Genomic DNA, 20,513 nt, shown 5'->3' on the forward strand with positions numbered 1-20,513 from the left:
TCTCCTCTCTCTCCCTCTTTCCTTTTTCTCTCTCTCTACCCCCCTCTCTTTTTCTCTCCCTCTCTCCTCCCTCCCTTTGTCTCTCTACCCTCTTCCTCCCTCTTTCCTTCTCTCCTCTCTCTCCCCTTTCCCCCTGCTCTGCCCCCTCTCCCCTCTCTCTCTTTCTATCTCCTTCTCTCTCTCCTTTTCGCTCTCTCTCTCTCGCTCCCCCCCTCTCTCTCTGACCCTCCTCTTCACATTCATGATGAACATTTGTAACCTGCATCAACTACATCAACCGAGAATTTACAGTATTTTTGTTTTTGCAAATTTTCTATAAATTTGAAGAAGAAAACCTTCAGTTGGACAGAGAGCTGGATCGAAACAGACTGATAATTATATAAACCGATTCATTATCAAATTCTGTATCAATGAATTAATTAACTACTATATCAATTAATTAATTAATTAACCCTCACATTTGCCAAAGCACTAGTCCAAATCAATCAATGTCTCGTAAACTACGTAAATTAAAAACAGTCGTTACGTAAACTTTCTTTCCTCATTGACCAACACTGAGGATTTCAGTAAGAGAGGGAATCTAATGAACCTCAGTTCGATCAATTTGCGTAAAGTGAGTGTTTCTGAGGTCGAACAAGGAAAAGACTTAAACACACACACACACACACACACACACACACACACTGCAGGGGAGGGATGTATGTGAATTATTAAAGTTGCCAATTAGACCAGCTGACATTTAGCTCAAAAACACCATGACATTGGCCTTTAGCAAGCTCTTTCTTTCTTTCTCTCATTCTCTTTCTTGCTAACACACACACACACACACACACACACACACACACACACACACACACGGTGCACAAACACACACACACACGGTGCACAAACACACACACACGGTGCACAAACACACACACACACACACGGTGCACAAACACTCATTCCTGCACCTTCACAAAGGGCACCAAAGGTAGCAGCGGCAGCTCTAATAAATGAATTACCACAGAAGGAGGGTCAAACCAAGTGGGCAGAGAGCAGCGGGGGACACGGACTCAACCGTCAGTTCTGTTTTAGATTTGACATTTGACATAATTGGTCAAAAAGAGGGTGGGGGGGTTAGGGGGGGTCTGCTGCTCTCTTTATTTTACCAACACACTGTAACGTCGTGCAGAGACTACTACAGGTTGTTTCGTTTAATATTAGAAATGAAACAGTTTGTGGCTGTTTTTTCGTGTCTTGCCTCACTCCCGAGTCCATGACAAGCAGATAGACACCATCCTTTCGACTGTGCGTGCACCATGGAGATAGAGCCATATCGCCTGTAATTAGCTTAGCTTAAACGCTGGAAGTGTATGGGTAGTGTTAGCCTGCCTCCACCTAAAGTCGCTAATTAGCTTAGCTCAAACACTGGAAGTGTATGGGTAGTGTTAGCCTGCCTCCACCTAAAGTCGCTAATTAGCTTAGCTTAAACGCTGGAAGTGTATGGGTAGTGTTAGCCTGCCTTCACCTAAAGTCTCTAATTAGCTTAGCTCAAACACTGGAAGTCTATGGGTAGTGTTAGCCTGCCTCCACCTAAAGTCTCTAATTAGCTTAGCTCAAACACTGGAAGTCTATGGGTAGTGTTAGCCTGCCTCCACCTAAAGTCGCTAATTAGCTTAGCTCAAACACTGGAAGTGTATGGGTAGTGTTAGCCTGCCTCCACCTAAAGTCGCTAATTAGCTTAGCTTAAACGCTGGAAGTGTATGGGTAGTGTTAGCCTGCCTTCACCTAAAGTCTCTAATTAGCTTAGCTCAAACACTGGAAGTCTATGGGTAGTGTTAGCCTGCCTCCACCTAAAGTCTCTAATTAGCTTAGCTCAAACACTGGAAGTCTATGGGTAGTGTTAGCCTGCCTCCACCTAAAGTCGCTAATTAGCTTAGCTCAAACGCTGGAAGTGTATAGGTAGTGTTAGCCTGCCTCCTACCTAAAGTCGCTAATTAGCTTAGCTCAAACACTGGAAGTGTATGGGTAGTGTTAGCCTGCCTCCACCTAAAGTCATCAGAGAAACTCTTCAGCAACTCTAAACGGAAACCGGCGGGCCGATCTTCGTCTCAGAGCTGACAAAACTCTCCGGTAAGGCATCTTGAGCGGTCAAATGCCGCTAATCGGTCAAAACGGAGGGTTCAAGCAAAGACGGTTTATTTTGCTTCAAGCTAGCTACATCGAGGGTAGGTTAGCTTCCTATTTCAAAGTAAAAGCACAAATTCTATCGTCATGGTTTTCTGTATGTAAAGGGCAACGGGTGTTTTATTTTGTGAAAGTAACCGGAAGTGCGTTGGTCACAACGGCTAGCTTGAGTAGCGCCGAATTCGTCCGAACAAAATTGTAAACAGCTGGTGTTTAGACAAATTAACGACACACTGCTGATCTAAACGACTACTTTCTCACCTAAAAATGTTTGAAATGTGGATAAAGTGATATATTTACAGAGTTTAGAGCTAAAATGAAATCAGCTTCTAACTGCTGATTTTGGCTCGGGTAGGAGGCAGGCTAACACTACCCATACACTTCCAGCGTTTGAGCTAAGCTAATTACGGGCGATACGGCTCTATCTCCCTTGTTACTGCACGCACAGTCGAAAGGATGGTGTCTATCTGCTGGTCATGGACTCGGGAGTGAGGCAAAAAACGATGAGGAAACAGTGATGGAAATATGACGTTTCTGTTTCTGTTTTTAACCTGAGTCTGGTATCAATCTTCTCCTCTGAAGTTTAAATGTGTAAACAGGACTGAAGCTACGTAGCTACTTAGCATCGTTAGCTTCACCCACAGCCTCTTACCGTGGAGGTGAGTCTGGGTACAGGCTGTTGACCTGCGATAGAGTCTCTCTGTACGAGTCAAAGTCCAAACCAGGAGGAAAGTCTTCTAAACAGGTCGACCTCAGTTCTCCCACTGAACCTCCGTAGGAGAAACCATCTGGTCCTGAAGAGACAGAGACAGAGACAACGTCAATGTCTTTTATCATCCAGCACCATTACAGTAATGGAGGCGATGGATGGACTGCTTTATCCTGTGCCAATCTTTCATATGTAATTTGTTTTCAGAGAAAATTGACTCAGCGTCGCATACGAAGACTGATAAAAAGAAAGAAATTCGATAACGACAGGACTTCAACCAGATGAGGTCATTTGTTTTTCCATTTAAAGTCCTGGCAGCGGCGTTTGTTTCATATTAGTAGGGGCCTTTAAATATTTAAATCCCCCAGAGAGCCTGCTTAAGACTTTAGAGGCAAATGAAGGTACGGTGGCTCAGAGCGCTCAATCACAAAGACAGAAAAAGTGCTGCAAATTGAAAAGTCAAGATTTGTTAGTTACAAAAATAAACATACAGAAAAACAAGTTAATTCTGATTGCTAATAATGAATCTTTTTACATAGGTAAATTCACTGCAAAAACTCAATATCTTACCAAGAATATTTCTCTTCTTTCTAGTCAAAATGTCAAAACAAATCTCATTAAAATAAAAGACTCATAGACCTAAAATAAGACCCATCACATAAAAAGTAGCTTGTTTTTAAGACATTTTTTTAATTATTTCAAGCCAATTTTCACTTGAAATAAGTACAGAAATCTGATAGTGGAGCAAGTTTTTCTTTCTTGTTACAAGCACAAAAAACTTCCTTTTACTGGCAGATTTTTCTACTTATTTCAAGTGAAAATTTGTTTGAAACAAGTGAAAATGGTCTAAAAAATAGTACATTTTAGGTGATGAGTCTTATTTTAAAGGGATAGCTCACTCAAAATTGAAATTTCACTCATTATCTCCTCCCCCTCATGTGAACTAAGAGGGGGGAGAAGGCTGGGAGAAGTTTCAGAGTCCTCCGTGGCTTCTCTGAGTTACAGGGGGTCTCGGTGTAGCAGTGCATGTCCATATGACGGTTGTAAATGGATACCAACTGTCTTCGTAACAAAAAGACACACCAAAAAACATCCAAATACCTCCATGCTGCTCGTCTGTAATGTCCGTCTTGTATTGAAGCCGTCTTGTTTGTAGCGGAAGCTTCTCTTCCTGGTTCGTCCAAATTGGACGGATATTACATACGAGCAGCATGGAGGTATTTGGATGTTTTTTGGTGTGTCTTTTTGTTACGAAGAAAGTTGGTATTTGCAACCGTTATATGGACATGGACTGCTACGCCGAGACCCCTTGTAACTCAGAGAAGGCACGGAGGACTCTGAAACTTCTCCCAGCCCTTAGTCCACATGAGGGGGAGTAGATAATGAGTGCAATTTGAATTTTGGGTGAACTATCCCTTTAAGTGGAAAGAGATTAATTTTGACTAGAAATGAGACATTTTGACAAGAAATAATAGGAAAGATTTTGAGTTTTTGCCGCGTTCTTCTGGTCCGACACGTGTCCAACTGGTCCAACTGTATATGGGCCAGACTTGGGCAGGAAATGAATCCAAGAAAAAGAACCTCACAACACCACGGTGGTTAACTAACAGACTTCTACTAAGTGTGTTTATTAAGGAGGCGTTCACTGACCGTAGCTGGCTCGGAGGTGCGGGTTTCGGAGGCGACTGTCTTTGCGCAGGCTGCCGACGATGATGGTGACGCAGGAGAGGAAGAGCACCAGACCTATAACGATCCCGGCCACCACCAGCGGAGACACCAGGAGAGACGCCTCCCCGCCCGACTCCCTCTCACTGCGGCAGTCTGGGTACTCCCCATGGCTCTGGTTGGAGCTCACTGCAGGGACAGACACATTAACACACACCGAGTGTTTATGAATCCAAAGATCATACATATAAAACACATATACAACAATAAAAGCAAAGCATTTTCACTTTTTCCTAAAATGAAACCAGAGAAAACTTGATAAACAACACTGCAAAAACTCAAAATCTTTCCAAGAATATTTGTCTTATTTCTTGTCGAAATGTCTCATTTCTAGTCAAAACTAATCTCTTTCCACTTAAAATAATAACTCATCACCTAAAAATTTTCTTCTTTTTAGTTAATTTTTACTTGTTTCAAACTAATTTTCACTTAAAATAAGTAGAAAAATCTGCCAGTGAAAGTAAGTTTTTTGTGCTTGTAATAAGGAAGAAAAACTTGATCCACTATCAGATTTTTCTACTTATTTCAAGTGAAAATCTGCTTGAAAGAAGTAAAAAGTGTTTAAAAACAAGCTGCTTTTTAAATGTGTTGAGTCTTATTTGAAGTAGAATTAGATTTGTTTTGATTAGAAATGAAATTTTCACTAGAAATAAGACAAATACTCTTGGTAAGATATTTGAGTTTTTGCAGTGAACAACAACTGATTTTCTATTATTGATTGAAAACCTGTGATATTTGTGTTTGTAGGTTCTGTCAGAGTCAAGTAGCTCTTTTCTGCACATGTGTGTCATCTGTGCATAAAGTTGTATTATATTATTAATAATATCAGATACAAAGATATAGAAAAGTGTCTGTTTTTAACATGTACTGTGTCTTTTTTAATAACATTTAATATTTTGATTAGGTCTTTTTGTTTTCAATGTGACTCTGTTTTACTCCACCATAATCTAAATCTGAGTCTGGTTCTAATAAACTTTGGACTCGGATGAGTTTTCACTTCATTCATTGTTGTGTTTTTAACTGGGTTGCTTCTATGTATGAAACTCAAAAACAGTGAATGTCATGGGTCAGAGCACATAGCATCATATTAGGATCAATGAGGGAAATTAAAATGATATACTGTACAGTGCATCCAATGAGAAATAAGTCAAAACTGAAACATTAAATATCAAATAAATGGATGAAACCATTTCAAAGAACTGGACTGAGCCTGATACTAAAAACCCTTCTATGAACCCTTCATCTATATCTATCTATCTATCTATCTATCTATCTATCTATCTATCTATCTATCTATCTATCTATCTATCTATCTATCTATCTATCTATCTATCTATCTATCTATCTATCTATCTATCTATCTATCTGTGTTACGTAACTGCTGTTTCACCCTGCACACGTCTCACTCCTCTCCTCTCTCTCTCCCTGAGGACTTATTCCATTTCAGTGTGTGACAGATAATTAGAGCTAGAGTCTAAACACACAACACACACACACACACACACACACACACACACACACACACACACACACACACACACACACACACACACACACACACACACTCCGTCATTAGATTACAGAGCGATCCTGTTCCTCTCCTCTGTTTAATGTCTCTTCTGTCTGTCTCCTCGCTGTCCATCAGAGGAGGACACTCACATTCACTTTTCTAAACTTTAAAGGGATAGTTCAACATTTTGGCAAATTGGCCCATTGCCATAATAATCCCTATAGTCGTAGCAGTAGGTTCGTTACCTTTAATTGTCGGTGCAAGCTATTTTTAGAACGGCAGAGCAGAGCCGTGAGCTGCTCAGAGCTACGCTACGGAGGCTCATTATGGGATTTCTTGGTTTCACCTCATCAAACTCATCAAATACACAATCCAACAACTCCACAACGCTCTGGTGGACAAGTTGTGACCTGCACATTCACCACGCTATGAGATTATAACACAACGTTACCAGACAGAGTTGTTTTAGAGGGAAATTCATGCAAAACCGCTGATGCACGTTGCCTTCAGGGACAGTTTTTCATCAAGCAGTCTCTGCATTTCCCTCTAAAACAACTCTGTCTGGTAACGTTGTGTTATTATCTCATAGCGTGGTGAATGTGCAGGTCACAACTTGTCCACCAGAGCATTGTGGAGTTGTTGGATTGTGTATTTGATGAGTTTGATGAGGGAAACCAATGAAGAAATCCCATAATGAGCCTCCGTAGCGTAGCTCTGAGCAGCTCACGGCTCTGCTCCGCCGTTCTAAAAACAGCTTGCACCGACAATTAAAGGTAACGAACCTACTGCTATGACTATAGGGATTATGGCAATGGGCCAATTTGCCTAGAAGTTGAACTATCCCTTTAACACACAAATCCAACACCTGCTTGTTATGATTTGATCATTCACACAGTTTAACGCAGCGACGTCATCGATGACGTCACCGCTGACCCTCACACCGCCTCCTCGCTCTGATCGAGTGTGAAGCCTCGGAGTGATTTACACTCACAATATCTTTTTCATTTCTCTCTTCTCTTCTCTTCTCTTCTCTTCTCTTCTCTTCTCTTCTCTTCTCTTCTCTTCTCTTCTCTTCTCTCTTTCTCTTCCACGTCAGCCTCTGTAATTCTGTTGTCCAACATAATCTGGTTTCACACAGATTCCCGAGAAGAGGAAAATGTTCTTTCACCCCGAACGATTCCCAGCTGACGTCTCATCTCTCTCGCTCTCTTTCTTTCTTTCTTTCTTTCTTTCTTTCTATCACACACACACACACACACACACACACACACTTCTTTGTCTGCTCTCTCTCTCTCTCTCTCTCTCTTTCTTTCGTCTAACATGATTTTCTCTTCATTTCGCCTCTCGTCTCTTTCTCATAAACTCCATCTTCTCTCCTTCTCTCCGGGGGGAAATCTATAATTATATAGATATAAATTCACATAATTTCCAACGGCAGGACACACACACACACACACACACACATAAACACACACACAGTGTTGGTGGGATTACTTCCAAATAGGCCACAAACTTTATCTGGAAACATGTTGTTATTAATATTTATATTATTCAGACCGAGTAACGACTTTAACATTTATACTGATGTTTAAACTTTATTTTAAAGGGTTAATTATATTTTAATTTGCAAGTAGGTAACATAATGTGAAGCGGGATTTATAATTTGTTGATAATAAGTTTGTTTTAACTGAATAAATGAATAATAAACAGATGCAATCGGTGTTTCCTGCTGGTTTTTTAAAAATCCAGAACAGGACTGATAATAAAAGGAGAAAAAAATCCCAGATGCCAACTTTTCCTAAGCGGGCGTGGTTTTAACCGCTTGTTTGTGTCAAAATATAACATAACATAACACAACATTTATCCTCTGATCAGCCCAGTTCAAGATCCCACCTGTCTAATAACCCCTTTAGATTTCCCTCTAAGAACTGTTACATGGTAATAAACACAGGGTTTAAAGCAGCATTAATAAACTTTAAAGGGATAGTAGCATTTTTTTAAAGTGGGGTTGTATGATCTACAAATAGCCCCTAAGTACTTTAATTGCAGTAGAAGACTCTCTGCACTCCTCCCGTTAGCAACGCCAGCCCATAATAGCCCTGCCCAGAGATTTACAACATACATTGTTGTGAATGGACCCAAAGAAACGGCCTATTTTCACGGCTTAAAAGAGGTTTTACCTGAAAAAATAATACACAGTTCCATTGTTCGCTATAATATTTTTTTTTCCAGCCCTTCAAAGTGCAGGAAAAACCAACTCACGTATCCCTCCGCCCAGGGTTAGCGCCCGCCGATCAGCAGTTGGTTAGGTCCAAATAAAAACTGTGTTTTTCCTGCACTTTGAAGGGCTGGAAAAAATTATATTATAGCGAACAATGGAACTGTGTATTTTTTTTTCAGGTAAAACCTCTTTTAGGCCGTGAAAATAGGCCGTTTTTTTGGGTCCATTCACAACAATGTATGTTGTAAATCTCTGGGCAGGGCTATTATGGGCTGGCGTTGCTAACAGGAGGAGTGCAGAGAGTCTTCTACTGCAATTAAAGTACTTAGGGGCTATTTGTAGATCATACAACCACACTTTTAAAAAAAATGCTACTATCCCTTTAAAGTCATGGTTATACATAAAGTGAGGTCTGAAGTCTGTTTGACGCAGGCTGATCAGCTGCTGCGTCAGGACTGTTTCCTGTTGCCAAAGCCAAAAATCTCCTCATTAATGAAAAATGAATCGATTTTTTTTTAAAAAGTTGGCGCTCTGCAAACAGCTTTAATAAAGTTATAATGTTATTCAGGAAGCTGTAAGATATAATGTAGTTAACTGAAGCAGCAGTTTATTATTAAAGGAGGTTGAAGAAAGAAAAATACTACAGGAAAGTAGATAAATATTGGTAAAGGTAAAGTTGTCTTAATGATAAACGAATAGGTCATGTACTGTATAGTATATACATACAGTATATATATATAGTGTGTGTGTGTGTGTGTGTGTGTGTGTGTGTGTGTGTGTGTGTGTCAGTCCAGGTTGAGGAGTCATGGCCGTCCTTTAGTTTTGGGTGTCAGAAGCTATAAAGGTAAAGAGGCTGTGATATCGACTGGTGCTGCGTTCGCTGCATCGCTTTGTACATTAGCTGCATACATTATAGAGCAGCATCAAGCCGCCGCCGCGATCCGATCTGACAGCCTGTCGCTATGAGTTACGACCTCCGCCTCTTCAATATGAAACATACCATAACTCCGGTCGGTTGGTTGGCTCGGCTGCCCGGACGACCACGGACGACGGCGGGTCAAAGAGAGGTCTGTTCGATAGAGGACGACAACAAACTCCACTTGGACCAAGAGAGAAGTAATGTACAGTGAAGTGTTTTCTTCTTTAAAGCGCCAGTTTGTAACTTATTTGGCTTTTTTTTTATTAGCAAAAATCAAATCTGTCTTTCATAAATACATATTTCACTGAAGTGGAATCACAGCCGCATACAAATGAAAGCTTTCTGGTTCCTTAGAATGAAGTCATTGCAAATACATAAGTGGGCGACATAAGTACATACGTTTTGGCTAACTTCCTGTCAGCAGATGGAGTTAGCAGTCACCGCCCTCGTCCCTACGTCACCCTATTAGAGGTAAGATCTTAAGCCCGAGCCCGAGCCCGAGCCCGACCCGACCCGAATTTCGGGTCGGGTCGGGTATAAAATGTCAATCATTACGTTCGGGTCGGGTCGGGCCGGGCTTCTCTCTCGCTGACTTTTTTTTTTTAATATATGTTTATAGAAATTTATAAAACGGAAAGGTGAAATCCGGCGATCTGATTGGTTGTTAACCGTGGTATAATGAGCATATACCACGGCTACTATTCTAAAACCTTATCACAGCGTAAGCTATCACTCCGCGTCAGGCACGTATGACTGGTATGAATGGAAGTTGTTGTCATGTATCCATGACAACGGACTGTTGCAGTCCGTAGTAAAAGACAGCTGGTGTTTTTACGATGTTAAAAAACGGACTAAAGTAGTTGAATTCACATGTTTAAGGTGAACTTTCACCTCCGGGGAGGGTTAACAATGGTAGAGGGGATTGATCAGTGACATTAACCTGAAAAAAAGCGGAGGAAAAGACGAGATGCAGAGCTAATTTGGAGCTAACGTCTGGAGAGGTGGGACTATTTTTTTCACAGTGAGGCTATTTTATTGGATAATATGTATTTCTGGTTGAATAAAACTACATGAAATTGATTGCGTATCCCTCTTTTATATTGCCTTTATTCGTAACCGTTTTATAAAAGCAATATATCACTCCAGTCCGTGGTATATGCTCATTATACCACGGCTAAGGGGCGTTGTTCGTCCCTCCGCTTCGCGTCGGGCCTTAAGTATAAACGATGTGTGGAGATACTAAACTGAGGAATACTTGTTATAAAATAAATAATTAGGGGAAAAAAAACAGAGAGGGCGCTGTAAGTTAATTGCTATTTAACTAAACAGGACAGGATGCTGAACTTCGTCAGATGGAGTTAGAACGGGCAGACAGAGAGAGGAGGGACAGGGAAGTGAGAAGCTGAAGTTAGACCACAGCTGTGACAGACAGGGTGCGCGGGTGATGATCAGTAATGCAGCGCAGTCCGTGGTGGAAGATCAGCCCGACAAATACACACACACTATCAGACAATCAGCGATTGAGGACGATTATTTTTTTTCTTGCCGTTACAGTATAAAATAGCGAGCCTACACCAGCCACGTCCACTGTGAGAGAACTAGTGAGGCTCCTCTGACAGCTGCAGGTGAGCCGCAGGTGAACTACACGTCAGCTGGCTGGAGAGAGTAGCGCCGTCCTCTCCCTCTCTCTCTCTCTCTCTCTGCAGCACCGGCCTTGGAGGTGATGCGCGCTGTCTGTCTGTGTGTTTGTCGGTCTGATCTTCCACATGGACTCTGCTATATAGGAACCAACATCAGGAACCAATGTCAATTTGATGTTTACAATCGAGCAATTATAGAGCAGCACAAATCTCAGCGGCATCGCAGGGTAATCGTGGTGGAGAGCAATCGTAGAACAACGTGCAATTAGTGGGGGTCTGAGACTGATCTGAGACGTAGGACTGAAGAGGGAAGCTCGTGCAGTTTGAGATGTGAACAGACGAATAGTCTTGCAGTGTAAGCCCAAAATCTTAAGCCCAAGTCTGTCTATTATCCACCCCGTCATTGCTCTTCTTTGTCTCTCTGCGCGCTCTCTCTCTCTGCGCTCTCTCTCTCTCTCTCTCTCTCTCTCTCTCTTAAAGTGCCGCGCTAGATTAAGGACGAATATGAAATTTCGGGTTTGGTTCGGGCTCGGGCCTGCAAATCAAGTTAATTGCTCGGGTTCGGGTCGGGTCGGGCTTTAATCCCGCGGGCCTGGGTCGGGTCGGGCTGGATTTTTTAGGCCCGATCTTACCTCTACACCCTATTCACGCGCATCCCTTGGCTGCACACACAGAGAGGACTGCCCCTTTATGCCGTTCTCTCTCCTCATTGGATAAAGGTTGTAGGATACAAGGAAAGTTTTCTCCTCGGCTCAGAGCAGAGCAGAGCGACTGACAGACCCGTGTTTCAGACCAAACACTCTATGTAATGTTGCTGTCGGAAGATACAACTATTTAAGACTTATATTAACACAATAATTCCGCTTACTTCTGCTTTAATTACCTTGTCCAATTTACTATAAATGCAATTTACTGTATACTGTAAACCGCACTGCAATTACTACACATATGACCAGCATGTAGAAGATTAACTTCTACATATTACAGTACATGTTGATTCAAGCACTGAGCTGTGTGTGTGTGTGACAGGAATAAAATAAAATAAAATAATAAAAATATACATATTTATAAATGTAGTCGACTTTATAAAGAGGAAGCAGATGTACGAGGTCGCCTGAAATCTGAAAAATATAAATAATCTGCCATTAAAGCATTTGTGTTTCTGAGCTGCTGCATCTGACCTTACAAGGCAGAGTGTGTGTGTGTGTGTGTGTGTGCATGTGTGTGTTTATGTATGTGTGTGTGTGTGTGTGTGTGTGTGGGCCGATCTGATTATATCCTGAACTTCAGTAACCTTTCTGTGCTCACTCTCATTCACTGTCTGTTTGTTGTTGTTGTTGTAGAAAAATCTGCTGCTGCCAATAGGCTACTGTCGGCGTGGTATGGATCATCCCGCGAGAGAGGAGTCGCTGTTGCCATGACAACAACTTCCCATGCAATAAATAAATAGATAAATTAATTAATAAATAGATAAATAAACCAATAAATAAATAAATGAAGTGCCCTCTCTTATACATCACATTTATATTCATCAGACCAACTCATAGATAAAAAATAAGAAACAAAAAACAAAAACGTGACGCAGCATCAGGTGAAAACACACACACACACACATCCTAAATTTGTTAATGGACAACATTCATCACATCAGAGACCTGAGGCTAATTAAACCAGTTACACAGAAACAATCGGTATCAATGCGGTTAGAGCGGCGCTGCTCATTAGGATGCATTAAACACACAGCTGGATTTTTAAACCCATCAGCCTAAGTGATATTGAAAACGTCTCCACCGCAGCGTGCAGCCGAAAAACAACAACACACGCACACATGCACACATACTCTGCTCATATACCAACAAAACAGAGGGTAAATTATGGTTTTGAAATATTTTAACAGCACCGGCGATACAGATTTCTTCTCCTTTGTGGTTTTATACAACGTTTTATTCCTAAAAACAGGGCGAAATTGGATTTTTTTAGGGCTGCACTGCAAAAACTCAAAATCTTTCCAAGAATATTTGTCTTATTTCTTGTCAAAATGTCTAATTTCTAGTCAAAACTAATCTCTTTCCACTTACATACAACTCACCACCTAAAGATTTACTTTTTTTTAGATCATTTTCACTTGTTTCAAACTAATTTTCACTTGAAATAAGCAGAATAATCTGCCAGTGAAAGCAAGTTTTTTGTGCTTGTAATAAGAAAGAAAAACTTGTCCCACTATCAGATTATTTTAAGTGAAAATATGCTTGAAAGAAGTAAAAAAGTGTCTAAAAACAAGCTACTTTTTATGTTATAAGTCAGGCATCACCAAATGGCGGACCTCGGTCCGGACCCGGACCGAGTGATGGTTCGATCCGGACCCGAGACCAATCTCTAATAATAACATTTTTTTCCGACGGGACAGCGGGCTCCAGTCAATACGGCAGCTTCACTCAATTGAGCCAATCAGATCGTTTGTTTACCCGGTGCGGCCAGTGCGTCCGAGAGGGAAAGAGAAAGGAGACGGAGTGATGACAGCCTTGCTCCAAAATAAAAAAAAGTTGATGCTGAAGTCAAAGGCGAGCCGCTGGGCGTTTGTGGCCGCCGCCGCCGCCTTGGTTAAGCGTGTGTGCGCGCGTGTGGGGGCCGTTCAGAAGGGTCTCTTGCGCGCACAAACCCATTACTTTAATGTGCGCTCACAACGCCGTAGCGGTGCGACGTGCTTGTTTCCTGCTTCTCCGCCGGTGTTGTGTTGACCCCCGGTTCTCCCTCGGTCTGTAAACTTCTTCACGCGGAGCTCTGCCCCGTTTGGAAGGAGCAGGAAGCTCGTATGCGGGAAGACGTCGCTTCAGAGGTGTAGAATGTGTGTTAGAGAAACACCTATTTCAGGACTACTGACTTGTATCACCAGAACAGAACAGACACATCCTGTGATTTTCAGCCTTCCTCCATATTTAATGGAGGGGGACAATACAATGACAGTGCAGCTATCAAGATGCTTTTGACACCTTGGCCTCAAAAAAAGAAAGGAAGAAAGAAAAAAGCACCAAACAAACAAACAAACAAACAAACAAACAAACAAACAAACAAACAAACAGGGAAACCCCCTTATTTATTCGGTCTTGTTCTCTTTAATTGAAATACAGGCCTTAAATTAATTTGCCTGGGAGCTACTTTTATTCATGGTAAAAAAAATTAAAAAAAAAAAAAAGCTAGTTGTTTACTATAAAAGTGCACTATGTTAAATGTTTCCTGTGTTGAAAATTGACAATAGATATGAAAATGCACTTTGTTGGGGTAGGCTATAGCTTATAAGACACCATTTGGACTTTATAAGGTTTGGACCTTTCACTTGGATGAAAGTTTAGTAACTGGACCTCAATGAATTTTAATTGAATACCCCTGTTATAAGTCTTATTTTAAGTATAATGAGTTTGTTTTTGACTAGAAATAAGACAAATATTCTTGGTAAGATTTTGAGTTTTTGCAGTGTGGTGAGAGTATTTTCTCATTTACAGAGTGATAAATAGAGATAAAATCCAAAATCCTCCTCTGTAAAAACTTCTGACTCTAATATGCCAACAAAATAAAACAAGAATTTTGAAAGTAGCTTTATCCAATGTTCAGATTTCGGTTCTGGAAATATATGCAATTTAGCACATATTTCATTAGATAATGCCTAATTTACATATTTAAACATAAAATTTGACAAAACTTGTAATACAAAAAATATTTGTCTTAATATAAGTGATACACTTGGGAAGTTTCATGGTGATATCTGTTAGTTTATTTTTTTTACCCTATTCACCTGTAGTGTCTGTATGTTACAGCCAGTAAATAGTTGATGTGAGTATATTTCCTTATATTTTGTCATGCGTCGTCGGATCGTTGCTCTGAAACTTGACTTGGTTTAAGTAATAAAAGCCGACGCTCTGCACTTTCTGTCTGTGAAAGCAGCTGCTGCTCAGCGGGACGGTAACACATCAGGATCATTACAGTTTGCACACATTCACAACAGTCGTGTTCCTGCAGCGACACCTTTTTTCTTATTGGCACCTGGCGACTTGTTTCCTTCTCAGCATCACCTGCTGCTGCTGCTGCTGTTGTTGTTGGCCAACGGCTCCATCCACCAAGTGCTGCTGCTACATGTCACGATCTCGTTACAGATGCTGATGCAGGATTATTTAAACAAGGCTCAGGTCTTACGAACCCTTTTTCCACTCGGTTTTAGTCATTTTCCATTATAACTGAGCACTGTGTAGTCGCTCTGTCCAGCTCAAAACATACAAATATATCATTTAAAGAGGAACTATGCAGGATTTTTAGCTTAACTATGCTACATTTTTACGTGAATTAAAGAGCTTTGGAGTCATTGTGATGATGGTTTAATAAATGAGATGGAGACAGAGTTGTTTTAGAGGTAAAAAAACAGAGACTACTTGCTGAAAAACTGTCCCTGAAGGCATCGTGCATCAGCGGTTTTGCATGAATTTCCCTCTAAAACAACTCTGTGTGGTAACGTTGTGTTATTATCTCACAGCGTGGTGAATGTGCAGGTCACAACTTGTCCACCAGAGCGTTGTGGAGTTGTTGGATTGTGTATTTGATGAGTTTGATGAGGGAAACCAAGAAATCCCATGAGCCTCCGTAGCGTAGCACTGAGCAGCTCACGGCTCTGCGCTGCCGTTCTAAAAATAGCTTGCACAGACAATTAAAGGGATAGTTCAACATTTTGGCAAATTGGCCCATTGCCATAATCCCTATAGTCATAGCAGTAGGTTCGTTACCTTTAATTGTCGGTGCAAGCTATTTTTAGAACGGCGGAGCAGAGCGGCGAGCTGCTCAGAGCTAAACTATGGAGGCTAAGGGAATTTCTTGGTTTCCCTCATCAAACTCATCAAATACACAATCCAACAAATCAAAAACGCTGTCGTGGACAAGTTGTGACCTGCACATTCACCACGCTATGAGATAATAACACAACGTTACCACACAGAGTTGTTTTAGAGGGAAATTCATGCAAAACCGCTGATGCACGTTGCCTTCAGGGACAGTTTTTTCAGCAAGCAGTCTCTGTATTTACCCTGGATTTACCTTGAAAACGGCTCAGTTTCGTAACGTTCCATTATTATCTCATAGCGTGGTGATTGTGCAGGTCACAACTTGTCCATGAAAGCGTTTCGGAGTTTGGAGTTAAGGTCACGATCCTACTGCTATGACTATAGGGATTATGGCAACGGGCCAATTTGCCAAAATGTTGAACTATCCCTTTAAAAAGGGACAAATGAAGAAGATATTCCTCTTTAACTCTGTGGAGTCACGACTGTTTTTCACGGCAGACTGAACTGAAAACTCCTCCGACAACGACCTGAGCTGGATTTGCATCAACTAGCACAGGCGCTAATTAACCTCTCAGCTGGTCGCTCTCATCACATGACTGACTGGTTTAACATTAGATCTCATAGAGGAGGGGAGTTATTATGCATCTCAGATTATTTTGGGATGGTTGTAGGAGACGATGATGTGATGTGAGGACGTCCCAGGAGAAGAGTGTGTTTCACTTTTACTTCTAACGACTACTAATTGAAGATACTCTTTCTGTACAACTCCTCAATCTGATTAATGAATGCAGTCACCATAAGCATCCTGGACCCAGCACTTCTTTAACTTCTTAACTTTTAACCTTCTACACACATCTCTTATTCATATATTTATTTCTTTTTCATTCTGTATTATGTGTTTTTATGTCTTCATGTATTTTTACTCAGTGTTTGTTGTCTGTATTGTCTTGCTGCTGCTCTGTGACATTTTAAATTTCCCCTCGGGGATTAAATAAAGTATTTCTAATTTTCTAATTCTAATTTTCTAATTTATCTCCTTCATTGTTTTTTGGGTTTTTATCATTTTTTATTTTTATTTTAGAGGCAGTGGGACGATCTCCAGTCTCGCAGCCTCTCGGGACGGCAGAGATATTCCACCGCTTTGCAGAAACAATTCTGTTGTTCCTCCTTTTCACATGACACGTGAGCGAGCTAAAAATATCCCTTTCAGAAAGACTCAAGAGAAACACGACCGACCGTTTCTGTCGGACACACACGCTGCACGGGGTGAAGGAAACAACCAGAGCATCGGTGGTGAAATAAAGACCGATCTTTAACCCTCCTGTTGTTAGGAAGGAAGGAAGGAAGGAAGAAAGGAAGGAAGGAAGGAAGGACAAAGGGAAAGAAGGGAGGAAGGAAGGAAGGCAGGAAGGACAAAGGGAAAGAAAGAAGGAAGGAAGGAAGGAAGGCAGGAAGGATGAAGGGAAAGAAGGAAGGATGAAGGGAAAAAAGGAAGGAAGGCTGGAAGGATGAAGGGAAAGAAGGAAGGACGAAGGGAAAAAGGAAGGAAGGCAGGAAGGAAGGCAGGAAGGGCAAAGGGAAAGAAGGAAGGACGAAGGGAAAGAAGGTAGGACGAAGGGAAAGAAGGTAGGAAGGAAGGACGAAGGGAAAGAAGGAAGGAAGAAAGGAAGGCAGGCAGGAAGGACAAAGGGAAAAAATGAAGGAAGGAAGGATGAAGGGAAAAAGGGAAGGAAGGAAGGAAGGAAGGAAGCAGAAGGATGGACGAAGGGAAAAAGGGAAGGAAGGAAGGCAGGAAGGATGAAGGATGGACGAAGGGAAGGAAGGAAGGAAGGAAGGAAGGAAGGAAGGAAGGAAGGAAGGAAGGAAGGAAGGAAGGAAGGAAGGAAGGAAGGAAGGAAGGAAGGAAGGAAGGAAGGACGAAGGGAGAGACTGGAGGAAAGAAGGAAGGGAAAAAGGAAGGTAAGATAGATGGAGGGAGGGAACAGATTGAGTCAATTGGGTCAAAAAGGAAGGAGGGAAGGACTGACGGAAGGGAAAAGGGAAGGAAGGAAGGAAGGAAGGAAGGAAGGAAGGAAGGAAGGAAGGAAGGAAGGAAGGAAACAGATGGACTACAGGAGAGTTAAGCTCGGTGTTTCTTTTCTCTGTTGACTTGAGTTACCTTTAAGTAAAAAAAAACAGAAACAGGAAGTGGACATGTGTCGGCTGATCCCTGAAGGGTCCGTGAGCAGAGCAGAGCAGAGCGGACTTCCTTCCAGGAAAAGTGTCTCTATGTCACCGCGGCCGCGACACGAAGTGACAGATGTCGTCTCCTCACATGTGCAGTGTTCTGGAAAAGCCTCGACCTTGGTCCAGACCGGTCAGAGGACAGAGGGAGAGGACGACTCTGTCACTGCTGCTACATCCTCCTCTCCTCTCCTCTCCTCTCCTTTCTCTTTCTTTTTCCTCCTCCCTTTGTTTTTCATCGCTTCCTTCACTTCACTCACTGGCTGTGTCCGAAATCCCCCCTAGCTACTCACTATATAGTGACCACGCCATTTTGTAGTGGTGTCCGAATGTTTAGTGATTATTAAAGCAGAAGTGAGCAATACTTTTGTGTTAATATAAGTCTTAAATAGTTCTATCTTCTGACAGCAATCACTTACATAGAGTGTTTGGTCTGAAACACGGGTCTCTCAGTCCCTCTGCTCTGCTCTGAGCCCAGGAGAAAACTTTTCTCGTATCCTACAGGTTTTATCCAATGAGGAGAGAGAACGGCATAAAGGGCTGTGTGTGCAGCCAAGGGATGCGCCTTGGGGCGGGGGCTGCTAACTCCATCGGCTGACAAGATGTTATGGTGCGTTCAGGGCAGCCCATAACTCGTGTTTTTCCGACCCGTGAACTCATACCAGATCGAACTGGTGCGAGTTCACGGGTCGTAAGTTACGAGTGGCCGTTGTAGTGACTTTCACAGGTAAAACAGGTCGGAAAAACACGAGTGGGTTGCCTGGAACGCTACAAAGTCGTAAGTCGTGACTTGAAGCTGTAACTTACGGTTTCAAAAGCCTGCCTCGAACGCAGCATTAGCCAAAACGACCGGATCGCTTACTTCTGCTTTAATGTTCACTATATAGTGCACTAAATCTATCCCACAATTCACCGCGAAATGTAGTGAACATCCGATGGTCACTAACCGGAGCAAGAAGTAGTGACCGGTGTAGCTACCAAATAAATGCAAGTAGTGACCGCGGTGTAGCTACCAAATAAATGTAAGTAGTGACCGGTGTAGCTACCAAATAAATGAAGTAGTGACCGGCGTAGCTACCAAATAAATGTAAGTAGTGACCGGCGTAGCTACCAAATAAATGAAGTAGTGACCGGTGTAGCTACCAAATAAATGAAGTAGTGACCGGTGTAGCTACCAAATAAATGAAATAGCGACCGGTGTAGCTACCAAATAAATGAAGTAGTGACCGGTGTAGCTACCAAATAAATGAAGTAGCGACCGGTGTAGCTACCAAATAAATGCAGTAGTGACCGGTGTAGCTACCAAATAAATGAAGTAGTGACCGGTGTAGCTACCAAATAAATGCAGTAGTGCAGCAGCCTCAATAAATGTGTCCAGCTGCCAGAGTTGTCCGGTCACGGCTTCCACAGACTCCCACAACAAACGTCAGAGCAAATTTCCTAACAAGCGTTATAAACTGACCACAGACTCTGGATAGCGAGGCTAATTTATGTTAGCCCGTCTATGGTGTTTTACATTATATGTTAGCATTAAGCTAGCGGACTTTATGCTTAGTTGTGACACGTTGTTGTGAACGTTGTTTCAAACTATGTGGGTTTGATTGAACATCTTTGGTGCTTAAATATATATATTACCGCTTAATATATTGCTTTACTCCTCTTTTTATGTTGGTACATCCGTAGGTCTATGCTACACCGGCCGTTTTAATTACGCAACGTAATACGTCATTAACTGTGCGGCGGAGTAGTGTCCAAAAGTGTTTTTTTATTTGACCAGTGAGTCACTATATAGTCACTATATTGAATTCACTATATAGTGAGTAGGGAGGAGGGAATGAGGGAGGGATTTCGGACACAACCACTCTCTCTCTGATCCTTCTTCCTGTTGTTGTATTGAACGGATGGAGGAGGCCTTTGTTGTTGTTGTTGTCGGAGGGAGGGAGGGAGGACATCGGCCATTAAACAATCATGTTGAATTAGTGCTGAAGCAGGGAAAAGGAGGAGGAGGAGAAGTTAAACGAGTTAAAACCCAGTTTAAGGCTGGACCGTGTCAGAGGAGGATGTTTGAATTCTTCATCTGCGCTCAGACAGACTCTGAATAAAGTTTTCATGTTTTTCTGTGACTGAAATTAGTGACGAAACCCGAACTCGAAAGTTTAAAAATGTAAAATTAAATTAAAATTAATTTGACACATTATAATATAATTCTAAAAATAACAGTGGTGTCTAGGTGAATCTTATTTCTACTAAGATCTTAAAGACGCTGCAGGGCTTGAATTTACTAGAATACTTTTATTTTATTATTAGGCTATTTATTTATTTGTTAATTTCCTTTCTTTGAGATCCTAATACCAGTTTGCTTCGTATATATGTTTGTCTGATTTCTTCATGGTTTGTTATTTACTTTGTGAACATATATCTGGAAAAAAAAAGCAAAGTACAATACCGCAAAGAGAATGAAATGACTGATTATGTTTGTGAAGGTAAGAAGCTTTTCAATAAAGTACCGGTATTAAGAATTTACTAGAATACTTTGGTTTAGTGTTTATAAATTGTGCTGCATAACGTAAAATA

At 41.6% G+C, this 20,513-nt stretch overlaps 1 protein-coding gene and 1 long non-coding RNA gene across 2 annotated transcripts in view; one reads left to right on the forward strand and one right to left on the reverse strand.

Moving 5' to 3' along the window:
• Positions 1–20,513, reverse strand: part of bean1 (brain expressed, associated with NEDD4, 1) — a 62,353-nt gene that overhangs the window by 13,707 nt on the left and 28,133 nt on the right. The window contains exons 2-3 of the mRNA XM_085799335.1: positions 4,529–4,732; positions 2,822–2,963 (exon numbers count right to left, since the gene is read on the reverse strand). Of these exons, the coding sequence (XP_085655461.1) occupies positions 2,822–2,963; positions 4,529–4,732 (346 nt within the window). The remainder of the gene's footprint in view (positions 1–2,821; positions 2,964–4,528; positions 4,733–20,513) is intronic.
• LOC146973073 (uncharacterized) overlaps positions 1–20,513 on the forward strand; it is a 430,259-nt gene that overhangs the window by 1,714 nt on the left and 408,032 nt on the right. The window lies entirely within an intron of this gene.

The sequence above is a fragment of the Trachurus japonicus genome, chromosome 15 (genome assembly GCF_045865225.1).
Source record: "Trachurus japonicus isolate A0001 chromosome 15, Traja_1.0".
In the NCBI taxonomy this organism is placed as follows: Eukaryota; Metazoa; Chordata; class Actinopteri; order Carangiformes; family Carangidae; genus Trachurus; species Trachurus japonicus.